This window comes from Pelmatolapia mariae, linkage group LG7 (assembly GCF_036321145.2).
Source record: "Pelmatolapia mariae isolate MD_Pm_ZW linkage group LG7, Pm_UMD_F_2, whole genome shotgun sequence".
Taxonomy (NCBI): domain Eukaryota; kingdom Metazoa; phylum Chordata; class Actinopteri; order Cichliformes; family Cichlidae; genus Pelmatolapia; species Pelmatolapia mariae.
In genome coordinates, this window is record NC_086233.1 from 31,690,833 (window position 1) to 31,707,360 (window position 16,528).

The 16,528-nt window shown below is 37.7% G+C and overlaps 2 protein-coding genes across 10 annotated transcripts in view; one reads left to right on the forward strand and one right to left on the reverse strand.

The window, feature by feature from the left end:
* Positions 1 to 7,180, reverse strand: part of LOC134630970 (protein unc-13 homolog B-like) — a 69,138-nt gene extending 61,958 nt beyond the window's left edge. For 3 of the 9 annotated variants that reach the window (XM_063478817.1, XM_063478815.1, XM_063478814.1), the window contains exon 1: positions 6,926 to 7,166. In XM_063478817.1, the coding sequence (XP_063334887.1) occupies positions 6,926 to 6,947 (22 nt within the window). In that variant the 5' untranslated portion in view covers positions 6,948 to 7,166. Of the gene's footprint in view, positions 1 to 6,925 lie in introns of all 9 variants that reach the window. The other 6 variants (XM_063478819.1, XM_063478818.1, XM_063478824.1 and 3 more) reach the window with 3 other exon arrangements.
* A 1,349-nt stretch (positions 7,181 to 8,529) lies between these two features.
* Positions 8,530 to 15,315, forward strand: stoml2 (stomatin (EPB72)-like 2). The gene is made up of 11 exons (XM_063478828.1): positions 8,530 to 8,567; positions 8,663 to 8,706; positions 9,178 to 9,330; positions 11,432 to 11,531; positions 11,641 to 11,699; positions 11,793 to 11,894; positions 11,982 to 12,116; positions 13,547 to 13,691; positions 13,801 to 13,880; positions 13,965 to 14,093; positions 14,204 to 15,315. Exons 2-11 carry the CDS (start codon positions 8,665 to 8,667, stop codon positions 14,327 to 14,329), a joined length of 1,071 nt encoding a protein of 356 aa, XP_063334898.1. The 5' UTR covers positions 8,530 to 8,567; positions 8,663 to 8,664; the 3' UTR covers positions 14,330 to 15,315.
* The last annotated feature ends 1,213 nt before the right edge of the window (positions 15,316 to 16,528 follow it).

Consider the following 16,528-nt stretch of genomic DNA (forward strand, 5'->3'; position numbering starts at 1 on the left):
AAAAATGTACCATGTTGACCAATCAAAAAATGATATGGCAACATGATATTTGGTTGTTTAGGAAGAGGGGGGAGTTTTAGGAGTGACGGCGAGAGAGAGAGAGAGAAAGAAAGCAGAAAAGAGAGAGAGCGAGTTTTGAGATGTGAGAGATTTGTGACGTTTAGCATGTTTGGAGTGTGTAGTTAATGTGTTGTCTTGTGTAGTTAGTGTGTAGTGTTGTGGATAGTTTTGTGTTGTGTGTCAGAACAATGAGGCGACTGCTGTCTCCAGGTAAAAACCAGGATGAGTGATACACCTGCTGCTGTCAGGCCTGCTGTGATGTTCTCCTTTATAGTGGACAGAAATTATTTTTTGGGAATGGCATAAATAATTTGTGTGGCATCTAATTTAATGCGGAACAGCTGATTGTTATGTCAATAGTTTGAAATGGTTATTTTAAAAAAGGTAAAAGGTAAATGGATGCAAATAACTTTGTTGTTTGCAAAACTTGTGCGTATGATTTTAAAATTGACAATTTATATTTGCATTTAAAGTTATGAAATATGATTCAATAAACATGTTTGTGGCTGTTACAGTAAAAATATAACTTCTTCTACTTGGATTTTTCTGTTTTTTGTCTGATTTTAGATCAATTGTGTTAATACAGTATGTCAAAATGAAAACATAACTGTAAATTCAGGCATGTGAGATTGTGCTGAAAAGAATGATACCAAACAAGGCAGTAAATAGTTTTTAAAGGCGAAATGGAGAGGGAAAATCAAAAGTAGCAAAAAATGGCCAAGTAACGCAATAGTTACTTTTCAAGTAATTAATTACTTTTAGAGTCTTGTAACTCAGTTACTAACTCAGTTACTTTTTTGAAGAAGTAACTAGTAACTATAATTAATTACTTATTCAAAGTAACTTGCCCAACACTGCAAGTAAGTCATAAGTTGGTGCAACGTGCAACAAATGAAGACTACAAACACATCATCTTGTTTTAGGAACCCTTGTGCAGTTTGATCAAAACAGAAGAACTATCTGAAGAATCAACTTTACACCATTTATATTTTTCAGCTTCATTCAAATTATTGTGTCATAGTTAATAGTTTTGCTAAGTTCATAACTGATAAACCTGATGCATAACAGTTCAGTTATAGTAAAATATATTTGTAAAAACCTTATCATTTTAGTTAGAACGCTTCAAAGTTAAATCAATGAAAAATGGGATACTAAAGACTGGCACCTCTGTTTTATTAGCAGTGACAAATACATTTTTATTGGATTGCAACTTTTACATAATCATGAAGCATAAGCCTTGACAGCTGCATCACAAATCTTAACAGCTGGTGAACAAACAAAAAAAAAAAAAAACCCAAAAAAACAAAACAAAGGAAAAATGGGACTCGGGCAGATGGGTATTAAGATACAAAATAAACCAAAAATGTCTGATAACAGCAGCCATTTCCAAAAACCTCCAGACATTACTTATGGTGAAGAACCACGTGCTGCTCGATTTTGGTTCATAAGTCGACCTGCCGTCTTTAGCCCCTGAATGCATCTTTACAATAATGTTTATGGGATTGTGAAGCGATTTGAAGAGGATTAGTTGTGATTGCAGTGGCAGGGTTATGTGTGCAGGCATATAACCTACTAAACCTCTAAGGCCTGAGCTGCCAGATGTCCAGAATGGGATGATGGAGGCACAAATAATGCTTTCATATTTTCATGTACCATCCCTTGTTTTTTTCTGTGCACATTAAAACAATGGTATAAAGTTTTCGGGTCTTCTAATAATTGATCATTCTTAATTATTCTTAATTAAAGAGAACCATATGCATATAAATATAGCAAAGTAATATTTGCATATTAGAAAACTAATAGTGAAGTAAGAATTAGAATGAATAAAAATGCAGGTTGAAGTGGATGGAACCAAACCTAACACATGCAGCCACAAATGTAAACTGAAAGACTAAAAATCAAAGACATAGAGTTAACCGAATTTACTTCTAGGATAACAATGGAAAGCAAAAAAAAAAAAAAGGACCACTGGTCCTCACCCAGTGTTTCCTGTCTTTTACATAACTCATTGTGGAACAGTGGAAATCTTCAGTGAAGCTAGCAGTATGATTCTTTTTTCCACTAAGTCAAATGAGCTGGCTGTGGCCTTCTTTTCTCATTTGCATCACTTAATTTTGACTGTGGAACAAAGAGCAGAAGGGCATTAAACCAGAGAGAGGGGGATTGCAGTGGAAACTGATCCTTATCGTTTTCTGTCCATGCTTAATTTGATGGGTGTAGTTGATCTTTATCTACTGTTCTTCGAAACCTACTGGTTTCTTTTTTCTTGGTTAATTTTACTTGCTTGTGATCATACTTGGTTTCAAATATATTAATGCAGTTGCATGTCTCAATAAAAGTAGATCCCCCACCCCAGTACTATCCAGTATCATTTCTCTTTAGCAAAGTAAAGCTCTTTCCCCCAGCAGTTTACAAATTTGACATGATGACACAAACACTACCTCATAAATTGAAACTAACACCAGCTGCACTATTGCAGATGGTACATATGCAACACAGTTTCACAACACTTCATGAAATAGTCACCTCTAAGTTGTTCTCTATTTTATTGATTAACATTTATGGTCACAAATTGTAATGTTTATTTTTGTTCCTGAAAACTAATTTTTCAGCATTATTTTGGGTCACTCAACACAACTTCTCATCAATCATCTCTTATGTAGTGATTCCTGTCCATGGACATGAAAACAATACCACAATAAGAGTCTGCATTTGAAGGTCAGAGGTTGTTGGTAGAGCAAATCATCTTGAGATTTGTGTTCAGTTTATACAAGCCATAGATTGTCACACAACATTTGTATTCTTTTAATGATGTCATTAATAAAAAACAAAACAAAACGCAGTGCTTGGTTAAGTTTAGACATTTGCAGTGACTTGGTTGGGGTTAGGCATTAAAAAGAACGTAGTTAAGTAAGGGAACATAAAACTACTGGGTTACCGTTTAAAAAAAGATCATGGTTTGGGATACAGTGGTTGCCACTTCTTTTAAAGCTTTGTTGCCTTGGTCGCCATGGTGATACCTCCCCTTTTAAATGGACATAATATGTGCTTATAGTATGAAAAATGTTTCCTCAAACAGCAGACCTTTGAGGTACTTTAACCTGCAAAAGCATGACAATTTGTGTCCATGACCACTGACATGTTAGATTTCACAGCTGGTGTGATAACATCATAAGATGGTGTCTAGTGTATTGCTCACAGTTTTAATAGCTGAATTTTATTTAACCATTTTGCTTTCCGAACATCTGTAATGTGACTAAAAAAAAAAAAAAAAAAAAAAAAAAAAAAAAAAAAATCACAAAATCCTGCAGCTTTCTGAGAAACCAAACAAACTGTATACTGTTAGCAATTCGTAGCAGCTGTGTTATCCAGATGATAATTTAAAAGGAAAACAAAAAAACGACTTCATAGATAGAGATTTTCTAAAAATGTGTGCTAATTCTGAAGTTGCAGGTCATGATGTTCACAAGCCAAATAATGACTTTAACCCCCTGCAAACAGTATCTACACTTTATTTCTTCTGTATAAACATGAATGAACAGCAAATAATGTCAGTGTTCAGAAATTATTTTTAGCTATTTTTTAATTGAGGGTTGGCAATTTAAATTCAGTTCAGGTAATCTGTTTCTTAAAGCACTGCAGGATTTAGTCAACTTCACTTGCTACATACACAGACTGCCCTACAATCCATAGAGGGGTGAGGTGTAAATAATGAAACAATGTTTAAACTTTAAAAGAAAAAACAGAAAAGAGGAAAATGTTGATGTACCAAATAACAGGACATGCAGAGATGGAGGCAGGCACAAAGCAGGAAAGTAGGAACAGGAAATGACACCAGAGTCAAAGCAGTGGCGTGCTTCCGCTTTGTGTCGACTGTTGGATCTGATCACTTGGAGCTGGTAATAAGAGGAGAGAGAGCAACAGATGGCAAGGGGATTACTCCCACAATCTCTAAGCTCTCTCTCTCTCTCCCTCTCTCTTTCTCTCATAATTCCTCTACTCGGTTGCTTACTATACTCAACCCCTTAGATTCCAGTTCAGTCACTTTTATCTCTCCATTGCATCCTTTATATAATTATTATCTCAACATAACTCCTCAGCAACTGACTCGGCTGTAGACAAATATGAGCCAAGCAGACTTGGCTCATATTTGAAAATGTGTATGCTTTTTCAGAAAATGTGTATTCCTCAACCATTTGCAAGCTGTTGCTGAAGGTTCCTGGCAAAACTGGTCACAAAGACTATGCTGTACCAGAGGCCTCCTTGTGGCTGCTTTGGTTGCCATCAGATTGCCACGGTTGCCCATAGTTTGCACTGAAGACATAAACTTGTCTGCAAACTCTTGTTAAGCTGTAGTAAAACTTGAAACAGTCAAACACAAACTGAAAACCGGGACATTTTGCCTTCAAAGCAAAAACTGTATACACATTTGTAACTAGCGAATAGAATTTATCTATTGGTTACTGTCCAGTCTTTAAGCCTGCATGAACAGGGATTTGGCAATCAATTTTACTGTGACTGCCAGCAACTACTCCAACCAGTCAGGTGCTGACTAGTCTCTAAGTCTATGTGTCGGTGGTCTGAGCAAGCTACAACTTCTTGCTCTGCATAATTTTTTAATCACAATTGAAAATCAGGATGTTGCTCTATTCTATACACTTAATTAATACATGCCTGGAGTAGAGATCCCTCCCTCTTTCTGGAGGTTTCTACCATTTTCATAATCCTTGTTGACACCAAGAATACAAGCATTGAGGCTTTTACCTCCTGTCCAGATAATGGACGCCCCTCAGGCAAATCTGACTTGACCTGAATCCAAAAATCATTAAAATAATGTAACCCACCTGCAATTTACAAATGTAATTGCTTTAATGTTCAACATTTAAGTATGCGACTCCACAGTTTGATGATCATCTTTGTCCTCATTTTTCAATTAATGTTTTCCATTTCAAGTGGAGCGCCACACAAAGCGTTCTTTTAACAGCCATGTATAAGCTCTTGCAGATTCCTCATCTGCCTTCTAAATGAAGAAAATCTTATTAACCACAAATATCATGTAACTAAAACAATCAGCAATGTCAATGTCATACACAATATCTGTGCACCTCCAGTCCTCCAGCATCGTGGCATCCACGTGAACCATGTGTCAACTCAGCCTTGACCTGATGCACAGTAAGAGTTTCCCCCACATGTTCACTCGTAAGGGCAACCACTTATCTATTGTATAAAGACATTGCCATGGTGATGAAGCATCTCAACTAGCAATAAATAGGCAACATTGTCAAGCTGTGCTATCAAACGATGACTCACAACATCAGTTAATCACAAAGCTTCTGCCCAAGCACCCTTTAAGCTAATCTACTCTACTTCTTCCTCTTCCTCTAACCTTTCCTGTAATCTATTGGCTGCAGCTCCTACTAGCTTTAATTTCACTCATCAATAGAAGAACAGTCTTTCCAGAGGTTTTGCAGAGGCACTGAGATGAACTTTTTGAAGCAAGTGAGATCAAATGCTTCTTTTTGAACCATTCCTTGTGTTTCTCAGACTGGTGCACAGGTGTCCCAGTACCTCCTGAGGCTAACTATATTCACTATTTTTTTTTTACCAGAAAGTACATTGGTAGTTAAACAGATTTATTTTTGATGTACATATAACCAACACTTGTAACACAGATGTGTCTGGGCATGCATAGGTTCATGCACACAAGTTCCAGATAACAAGAATTTGTGGACTAAATGGAAAAAAAGAACGAAAATGTGCCTTTTAATGTAAACACAGTAATTGGCTTCTCGCCATTACTTGGAAGCTAATCAGTACACTATCAGGAATATACACTCAGAGAAACAATATAGTAAATCCTATTTGCTTTCAGGTAAAACATGTACAAAGACTGAATTACAAAGAAGAAAAATACTTTTATTCCAGTTTCTTATCAGTGGGGATTATTAATGCTCCATTACTTCTATATCAGATGCCAAAACTTTTAAACTCTCCCATGAAGGATTTTGTGCTAATGAGCAGTCAGTAAGAGTAACTAATGTAGATTAATTTCTGAGAGACTAAATTTTGTGGAGACAAAAAAAAAAAAAAAAATCAAGTAGTTTGGTGAGGATGGCTGTGTTATTGCAGATATGCATGCTTGTGTAGTGGGGGGGGGGGGGGGGGGGCAGTTATCTCTGTTTGGGGTAGTTGTTTCTTCTTCTTTTTTAATCGAGCTCTTAGCAGCAGTGGAGCAAATGGGTGTCAGGCTTCTTGTTGCTGAATGGGATATTGCATAATGTGCTCTTCTGCTGTAAAAGCCTCTAAAGCAGGATTCTCCACCATCACTCCAGCTGATTTGCTGTAGTCTTCTGGTAGATGGCACGCTAACATGGAATGAACACTAACCTTGTTTTCAACCTTCTTTTGACAAGAGGGATTCCTTGATAGCAAACACGGTTTCTTTTTTCCCCCAGCATGGGTCCCTGAATCATAACAGGCTTTCAGTCTAGAGGCCTAAGAAACTAATGTTGGGAGATGATATTAAGACAAGACACTAAAAGTTCAATTATAAAATCCTCAGTTGTCACTGAGGACCCCAAGGATTTATTTTCAACATAAATGATAAATACATACCTCTGTTGAGTTTTTAAAAATAAACATTATAAAGTCTTGGTTTTTAAAAACGTAAAATCACGTCAGGATAAAGGTACTTTTTTATTACTTTTTTTATTTTTATTTTAGTACTACCCAAGGAGGAACGCCTACTGTTAGAAAACCAGTTTTGTAAGCTGTTACTGGAATTATCACTATGACTTCAGCAAACTCATCAAACAAACAAAGACAAAATCGCTTATGAAGTACAAATAAAGATAAAAGCTCCTACCTCTGACGCACAGTAACGACATGACCGACCGCTTCCAGCGACAATCCAGTAGTTTCACACAGTTTACAGAGCGACCTCTCAGCGGAGATTTACTCTGTGAGGTAACATTATAACAGTCACTAAACAGATTTCTTTAAAAAAAAATGCTGATAAATTCCTCTTCGATGTTTACAGGTGGTTTTCCGGTCCCGGACCTGGGCAGAGAGCAGCTGCCCCTCTCTGCTGCCACGCCATTATTAAAACTCTCATCACAGGTTTCCAGGCTGAAGGATAGACCGAGAGCAAAGAGACAGGAGAGGGGGAGGAGGCGGGGTCGGGACACCTGTTACAGGCATCTGAGGCGACCAATCAGGATGCTAAAGGGCTGAGCCTTATGTAGACATTTGTCCAATCGCCGGGAGGGACAGGTTGGCGGAAGACACAGGTGACGCGCACAGATTCAAGTAAACATCCAGAACTTTGTATTTCACCATAGACAATATAAAACGATTCTCAGTAGAAAGATTCATTTAAGGTACTCAAAGTGACTCAGCTTTTTGGTTCTTTGTTTGTTAAATATTCAAAAAAAATGTTTTGTAATTAAGCTGTGTTTGCTCTGGGCATGTCACACACATAAAAAAGTAAACTGTGGGGAGATATCTGTAGATTTCTAAATTTAGGGGATCAGTAAAATAAGCTGAAAAATGTATTCTTTAATGAATCTCATGAATTTCAAGTTCTTCCATAAATACAAAATTTTAGTAAAACTACATTTCAATGCTTTCAAACTGTACAATATGTTTTTTATAAATTGTGGCACAATGGTCAATTTGCTATATTTCTATGGAGTTTCTCTGTCTATTTTTTAAACACATAACATGAGTCGTTGTGTTTGTTTTTAGCAAAACAATCCTTTCTGAGCACTGATAATTCACAATTTTAGAGTTTGACTTGGTTTTATTTTATCTATTTAATAAATCCTTACATTAGCATTTTACATTTCCATTTACCCAATTAAATAAATATTTACTTTAAAAAAAGAAAAAGAAAAAGTTCATACAGAATGTCCCCACAGTGTGTGTTCAACAGCTATCACATACACCAAATGACCCCAAAAGACAACATTGAGTTGAGCGAGCAAAAAGGAAACAAATAGCACCACCTTATGAATTGTGTCAGCCATTACACCAGAACGAGGGCATTTATTAACGAAAAACAAAATAAAATAAAACAAAAAAATTAGTAGTAGTAGTCGAAATATTACTCAAATATTAGTTGCCAGTAGTAATATTTTTATTAACTAATAAGATTCAGTAGACTTAAACCATATTTCATAATAGATTATCAGTCTTCCAGAATGAAAGGTACTTAAAGAGAACAGTGGCAATAAAAGTAACCTTTAAAACGTGAAATAGTTAAAGACATACTGCAAAAAGAATATACTAGTTTATGGGAAAGACAAAAGTTATAGGGCACTATAATAGTCATACAGTGAACATTTTTATTAAAGTCACTTATTTCGTCCTATATTTTTTATATATTTTTTAATTTATTATTATTAATGTATCTATTTTGTAGCGGAACGGCTGTACGACTTTTTGTTTCCCGCGCTGGGGGAGTTTTTCAGCGTTGCACCACTGATGTAACTTTCATTTCCTGATCGGTAAGGGTCACTCGCGTGACTGTGTAGTCTCAACAGAGTGTAGTTTACCAAACCTAATCTTCTAATTTTAAAACAGTCATTTTGCAATCTTTCAGCGATGTTACGGACGCTGTGTCGGACCGGCGGCCTCATTTTGCAGGTAACTGAAACTGTCACTGTATGCCTCCTTCGGCTTAACAGCTCGTGCACCGGTTCTTTTCTGTCGCTGGTGAAATAGGTGTCATTCATCAGCGTGAGCCCGTGCGTTTAATGATCCCGATAGCACTGTATGTTTAGCGGAACACTTGCGGACATAATGATTAATTCTAGATGAAAATGAACTATTGGTTAGCTGGTTTGGCCAGAGAAAGACTTTGGTATGGCCGATTAATATGGTCGCATACTGTTTACACTCAAATGGATATTTACCAATGACCTCGTTCATATATAATATGTAGAATGTGACCAAATAAGTCTAACCAAAAACTTAAAATTAAAACACAAAACAAGAATATTAACATTGATGTTTATTCAGCAACCTTAAGTTCTACAAGCTAAGATAGTCTTATGAGTCTTGGCTCAAATTCATGCAGTAATGCCACCTGTTTACATTTAAATGAATCCTCTGTAGCAGACCCAGCGGACCGTGCCGAGGTTGTGTGTTAACCCAGTTCAGCAGCGATGGGCGTCCAGCCTGCCCATGAACACCGTGGTGCTGTTTGTGCCCCAGCAGGAGGCTTGGGTGGTGGAGAGGATGGGTCGCTTCCATCGGATCTTGGAGCCGGTAAACTTTGTTGCATTTAATAGATCCCCAAAACACAAAAAGCACAACAAATAGATGGTGTTCTTCCCCAAACAACATGGGCTCTATCCCCAGTTTGACCATGAACTTCATAAATTTTCATTTTGGTCAAATCAAATCATATTGCATAGAACTATACTACATTACAGTTACATATCCTAGCTTTTCAGCCTACCACAATTACAAATACAGATCAAATACAGTTGTGATCAGAGGTCTTGTCAACACAAAGTTATTTATTTGGAGCACAGTTCTATAAGAAAGAGAAGTTACTGAAAAAGTGCTTGTTCTTAAAGTGCTTCACTGAGCTGAAATGTAAACCTAAAACATCTCAAGATATATTCAATAAAAAGAAACTCTAAATTAAAAGGACCTCAAAGTGTCTCAAAGGCTTGATATCTTATGGACTATCCTCCATTGCAGTCACATTCCCCCTCAGATGGCCAACTGCTGTAATTTGGCCTTTTTTTTTTTTCTCCAGTGTGTCTGGGATGACACCTATAAACTGGGCACACACAACATCATTACTGTATGTGGGGTTTACGTTCAAGCTATTTTTATTGTAAAGAATTATTTTGGACTTGAACTTGGTGAACGGAACTTCTTTGGGAATATCATAGGCAATGTTAAACTTAATCATCATTTTTGCCTCCTGATGACCTGTTTTTTGCTGCTGCCGCAGAAAGACAGTGGGGATAGGGGACACTTGGGCAGTGCATTTATCGCGGCATATAATGTGTTTTCTGGATACACTGTGCTTTTTCAGCGTTTTAGTTCGAAACGTATTAGCACCAGTCACAAATGTAGTATTGCCGGCCATGGTCTTTCCACACTCACCACAGCAGGGGCGGTCCTAGCCTGTTTGGTGCCCTGGGCAAACCCACCGTGTGTGTGTGTGGGGGGGGGGGGGTTAAACAACTTTTCTTGCAGATGCTCACGATGCCACTCTGGGCAACGCCCCATGTCGCCCGTATCAAAAACCGCCACTGCACCACAGTAAATGTAGTGCATCATGTTGTCAGCTTTACTGCCAAAGAAACTGTTTAAGCCACTCTCTTCGAAATGTGTATACTTTACCCCTTTTACTTTCAGTTGGCTATGGCTCGGAGTGGATAGTATGTGATTTATTATCTGATGCAGTCTCCGAACCATTGTTAAACATAATCTCTCATAATCTGAGAGGTTGATGGCTCCGTGTCAGAGCAGTGGCTATGAATTTCAGACGGATCAGGCCATAACTTAACGCAAAAGTTTAGGCCTGAGAGTTCATTTAAACTGGTTGGTTTCCTGACATGGACTCAGCTTTTGTGCTTCATTCATACATTTTCAATAGGATTAAGATTGGGGATATATAAAAGCCGCTCCAGAAATGTAATGTCAGTCTGTTTTATCCATTCCATAACCAGATTTGATGTGTGTTTTTCATTGTCTCTAGAGCCCTGTAAGACACCTGACTATCTTGTATTTTTGTACACTTGTTTGATGATCTTAGATTCTGCAGCTGTTTAGAAATGGCTTCAAGTTTTCATTCTAACTTGTGTAAATGTACAATTCTCCTTAGGTCTTCACTGAATTCCTTGAACTTTCACATTGGTCTGAGTATTGGTCACTTCAGTGAGTGCTGTCAAACAGAATATTTTAATGCTGGCAAATGGAAACTACCAGCTGTAGTCAGTCATGATGGCAGTCTTGGCCTTGTCAAGTTAAAACACATTGTAGAACCTTCAGCACCACTTATGAACACAATTAAGTGAGTGTATGTTTATATTTTAGCCCGTATGTATACATACAATCCAACTTCAATTCACACTTGGTCACCCAATTCTCATTTGTTTAAAGTAATTAAAGATGTATGCTGTACAATCATTCCACTTCAAAAAAATCATTAAAAGGCCAAACATTACCATGTCATTCATACCATGAAAATTTTAGTGTATTTTATTTTGATAGACTACTAAAGAAACTTGCCTTTAAGCAACAATACACTAACTCAGTTTGCTTTATTATTGGAACTATGTCATTAAAATTCCAAACATTATTCACTGCTGGCACACCCTAACATTTTCCCTTTTGCTATCTATAGGGTTTGAACTTCCTCATACCCATACTTGACAGAATTCGCTATGTTCAAAGTCTCAAAGAAATTGTGATTGATGTCCCAGAGCAGTCTGCAGTATCCCTAGGTAAGTAAGACATTGTTTATTTCTCATTATTCACAGGACGAGCAGGCTTACTTTTTTAAACAGAATTGATTGTTTTCTCCATATTTTTATACTTTCTTTGAACTTGCAGATAATGTAACACTGCAGATTGATGGCGTGCTTTACTTAAGGATACTAGACCCTTTTAAGGTATGCTGGCAACAATTAGAACAGATCCAAATATCTTCTTGCTTGTTTTTGTTTTTTTTTTAAAATTCACTTTATACTTTTGTTTGTTCACAGGCCAGCTACGGTGTTGAGGATCCAGAGTATGCTGTCACACAGTTGGCACAGACCACCATGCGTTCAGAACTGGGCAAACTCACATTGGACAAAGTGTTCCGAGTAAAGACAAACTGCTGTTTCATCTCATATTTTTTTCTCTGTTCATGAAGGGACAAGTTGTATTTTATCTTTGCATTTGTTTTTAAGGAAAGGGAGTCTCTGAATTCCAACATCGTCCATTCCATCAACCAAGCTTCAGACGAGTGGGGAATCCGTTGCCTTCGTTATGAAATCAAAGATATACACGTTCCACCTCGTGTCAAAGAGTCCATGCAGATGCAGGTGAGAGAAACAAAAGAATTTTTAGTTTTTAATTCACTGCTTGGCACGATCTTATGGTACAAATTAGGGCTGGGTGATATATCGAGTTTTTTTTTAAATATCGATATATTTTTATACGAGATATAAGATGTGACAATATCGTTTATATCGATATAGTCTATGTTACGTTATAATTATAGTTGTGGAGCTGTTTGCCTCTCTTTCGTCCACTTTTGTCTTTACGCAACGTTACTCGGCCTCGCCTCTCTCCTTCACTGAACACAACTCCCCCTCCTCCCCCATCGCTTCACCTGCAGGCAGCGACAAGATGGACACGGCAAATCGCCGTTAACGAGTTACTGCGCATCGCCCTGTGCGTGGGGCTGGACAGCGTCAACGTGTTAACGAGCTAACCACGCTAACGAGCTAACCGCGCTAACGACATGCAGCCCAAAATCCTTTCATTTTCTCAAAAGTTGACAGCGCGCCTTATGTATGAATTCTGGTTGTGCTTGATGACCGCGAACCGATTTTATGTGGTACACAGCGCTCAGAAATCTGTCAAAAAATGTTTTAGTACGACTCTGGTAAGCTACGGAGCTGCACCGCTTGACGGATTGTCGGAGCATTACGGCTACCGTAGTGGAGCCTCGCGGAGTGATACGTACTGTGCTTCAACGTAATATTACCGTGTGTATAAGGACCATAAATGGCACCTGTTCAGACACACGGTTACAAAGAGGATTTCAAACTCCAGGCTGTCAGTCACGCAGTAGAACTTGGGAACAGAGCAGCTGTGAAATCTGTCTTTGTTATTATGCTCAGCGTCTTTTAGTTTACATTTTGACTGCACAATTGTGAGCTTTTTGTTATGCACAAAAACAACATTATTTTCTTTTATTTATGGAGCATTATTATTTAATAAATGCTCATAATTTATTTTTGAGTAGTTTTTTCATGTACATCTATGCTGTATGTTAATAAAAGTGCCTGTGTGACATCTGGGACACAGCTTTGACTAAGAACTCTCTTTTTGTTCTTACTTTATGGCTTTAAAACAAATATCGAGATATATATCGTATATCGCCATCCAGCTAAAAAATATCGAGATATGAATTTTGGGTCATATCGCCCAGTCCTAGTACAAATGGGTATTACATGAAAGTACAGCTTAGCCATCATACAAGTACAGTTTATATCTTCAACAGAAAAGAGACTTTTTGTAGTCAAATAAGTCAAATAATTTTCTTATATTGTGTTGGTAAGTTTGGTTAAGTTTAAGAGGTTTTACACTGATTCTTAAAATCTAGAGTTCATAGTACCTTAAATTATAGGTCTTTTCAGACAAGGTCAGAAACATTTTTTGCATATAGCGGTAGATATTTCAACTGTGGGGACAAGACTAAATCACTTAAATTTACTGAACAGGACACTTTATTCACCCCATGTAGGTGGAAGCTGAGCGTAAAAAGAGAGCCACGGTGCTGGAGTCTGAGGGGACAAGAGAAGCAGCCATTAATGTCGCTGAGGGTCGTAAACAAGCTCAGATCTTAGCCTCGGAGGGTGAAAAAGCAGAACAGATCAATAAAGCGGCTGGTAGGTGCATTTAGTTGGTTTATCACTCCAGTTTCCACAAATTATCTCACATCTTTTTGCTTTTAGAGGCTAATATACTCCCTGTTACCTACTACTCTGCTCCGTCCAGGTGAGGCCCAAGCAGTTCTAGCCAAAGCTGAGGCCAAAGCCAAGGCCATCCGTATGTTGTCAGAGGCTTTGACAGAGCAGGTAAATGTTCTTTTCCATTTTCACAGTCTGACTTACAAAAGAGTTTTTATTGGTTAATGCTTTTTTTTCCCCTCTTAAATTCAGAATGGAAATGCTGCCGCTTCACTAAGTGTAGCTGAGCAGTATGTGTCTGCTTTCTCAAACCTCGCTAAAGAGTCAAACACCATCCTTCTGCCCTCTAACACTGGTGACATTAGTGGAATGGTTTCACAGGTATGTCTACTATCCAATAGTCCCAACTATTGGATTTATATGTTAACAGCTTCTAAATTATTAGGTTTACATGCCCCTAATGATGCTTATCTTGTCTTCTTGCCACTCAGGCTATGACTATTTATAGCACGCTGGCAAAGCCAAGCATGAGGGTAACTCCAGAGGTTTTGGAGGAGAACCGTGAAGAGGCTGCGAACCCATCGGGATCACCTCAAGAACAGAGAATTAATGAATGAACTCAAACTAATAAATGACACAGAACCAGAAGAAGCAGTTTATGTTGAAGGTCCACGGTTTGTTCTCACACAGACCTTAAAGTGACAGGACAAAAGGGAAAAATTGCCAACTTTAAAACTCTTCCGAAGCCTTGTCCTGGAGCCTGGGGGAAAAGTTACACCTTTTGTATGGGGATTCGTAATCTTCACTGAGTATGGTTTAATTAGTGTATGTTTGAGAAAGTAACACCAGCCTCCAGCCAAATACACAGATACCAGAGTCTATCCAGCTGACATGGATGTCAGCACAGACAAGGATGCAAAAATAAGTCTCCCCTGAGCAATTTTATATTTTAATATGTTGAGCCCTTTTGACCTCTCTACCTGAGGTTTTTGTAGATTATACCATTATGTTTTCTCACTTTGCAGCCTATTTTCCATGTTTTCCCAAATGACTATATTCAGGTTCTCTGAGATTATTAATAATTATATAATAATCAAAGCCAGCTCAGGTGAAAATATATACATAGGTATTATTTACAGAAATGGGTGACAATTCTCCCTCTTTGTGTTGATGGGACCACCGACTTTAAGTTGCTGCATGTAATGCCTGGCTGGATTCCTCACAATGTTTCTAAAAGTGTATTAATTTCACAGTTTACTACGTTTTTGGAAACATTACCCTATCGATAATAAAGCTGTATCCCCATGAAAAGGTTACGTTAGAATTTCCTTTAGGAAAAAAAAAAAACTTTTTGAAATGATTAAGAGAGAATTTTTTTGTCAAAGACTAGGTAATGTCCTGTGTCAGCTCGATGATCAAAATAGTCCTCTCCTCCGAGTATTTGTATTCATATCTGATGTCTTACCGGATATATTTATTAAATTTCAAGGTTCACTGCAAAGACTTTAAGTTTGTTTTGTTATTTCTGTTTTCTACAAAATAATGGAATATGAACTGGGCAACCGGGCATGTTCAGTCTGAGAAGATTTGAAAAGATGTGGTTAGATGAAATATTAGGACAAAAATGTTCAAAATATACAAACATGTTGAAAACTGTCAAATGGCTATTAAAATAAAAACAACACACCCATGATGATTTAACAAAATCTGCAAAAATAAATACGTTTGCCTATTTTGTTACCTGCTAAACAAGATAGGCAAACATGGAAAGCGCTGTTGGTTTATTAGCCCTCTACCTTGCCTTACAGGCATAGACATGTGTTTACATAAACTGTGGGGCAGTGACTTGCACTTGGCTCTCAGCAAAAAAAAGAAAAGATCAGTGGTCACCTGGGGCCTTCCTATATGGATTGTGCATGTTTTTCCTGTACCTGGTTCTGTCTTGCGTCCTCTCACAGTCCGAAAACATCTGTTAGGTTAACTGCCGATTCTGAATTGGCTGTAGAGTATGAAAACTTATGTCTTTGTGAATTTTTGAGATGGTCATTTTCACCACTACCATCTTGGTGTTTTGAAGCCAGATGTAATGAGGGGTCTGAATGTGAAACCACACGCTCGTTGATTAAATATTTGTCAATCAAAAGTTGGTAGCCAATGAGCTTGCCCTGGCTAATTTTCCACTCAACCCTTAGAACAGTTCTTAACCTGGGTTCGGTGAGTCGGTCTCAGGGGTTCGGCAGAGCCTCAGCCGTGATATGCACAGCTCATTTTGTAAAAAACATATGTATGTCTTGAATTTGAAAAAAATCATATGAGCATTCACTGAACCCTGAGGGGTTCAGTGAATGCTCATATGAAACTGGTGGGGTTCGGTACCTCCAACAAGGGTTAAGAACCACTGCCTTAGAAGATCAAAATGTATTAAATGGACTCAGTGTTTCAAGATCTAAAGGCCATTTTCACAGCCACAGCCTGTGTTTGTCTTTTTACAATCACAGGTTGTGGCTATTAAAAACAACGGAGGCTTAACAAACTTGGCCATTGGATTCACTTTCTGCAACTGTAGCTGTCCAGGGTGCAACTTGCTTTTCTCCCAGTAACAGCTCGGATTGCCTTTAGTACCCCTAGCTACCCTAAATTGTATCAGTTAAGTCTAATTTGATTTTACGTTAATAAACCAACTAACAACAACAACAAAACAATATTGTAGTAGACAAAGCTATGAAATATCATTAAATTAAAATGTTTGTGACCATTATTGATATTTTATAATAACTTTTACTAAACTTATTTCTAGTCCATTGTCCTCTAAGGAT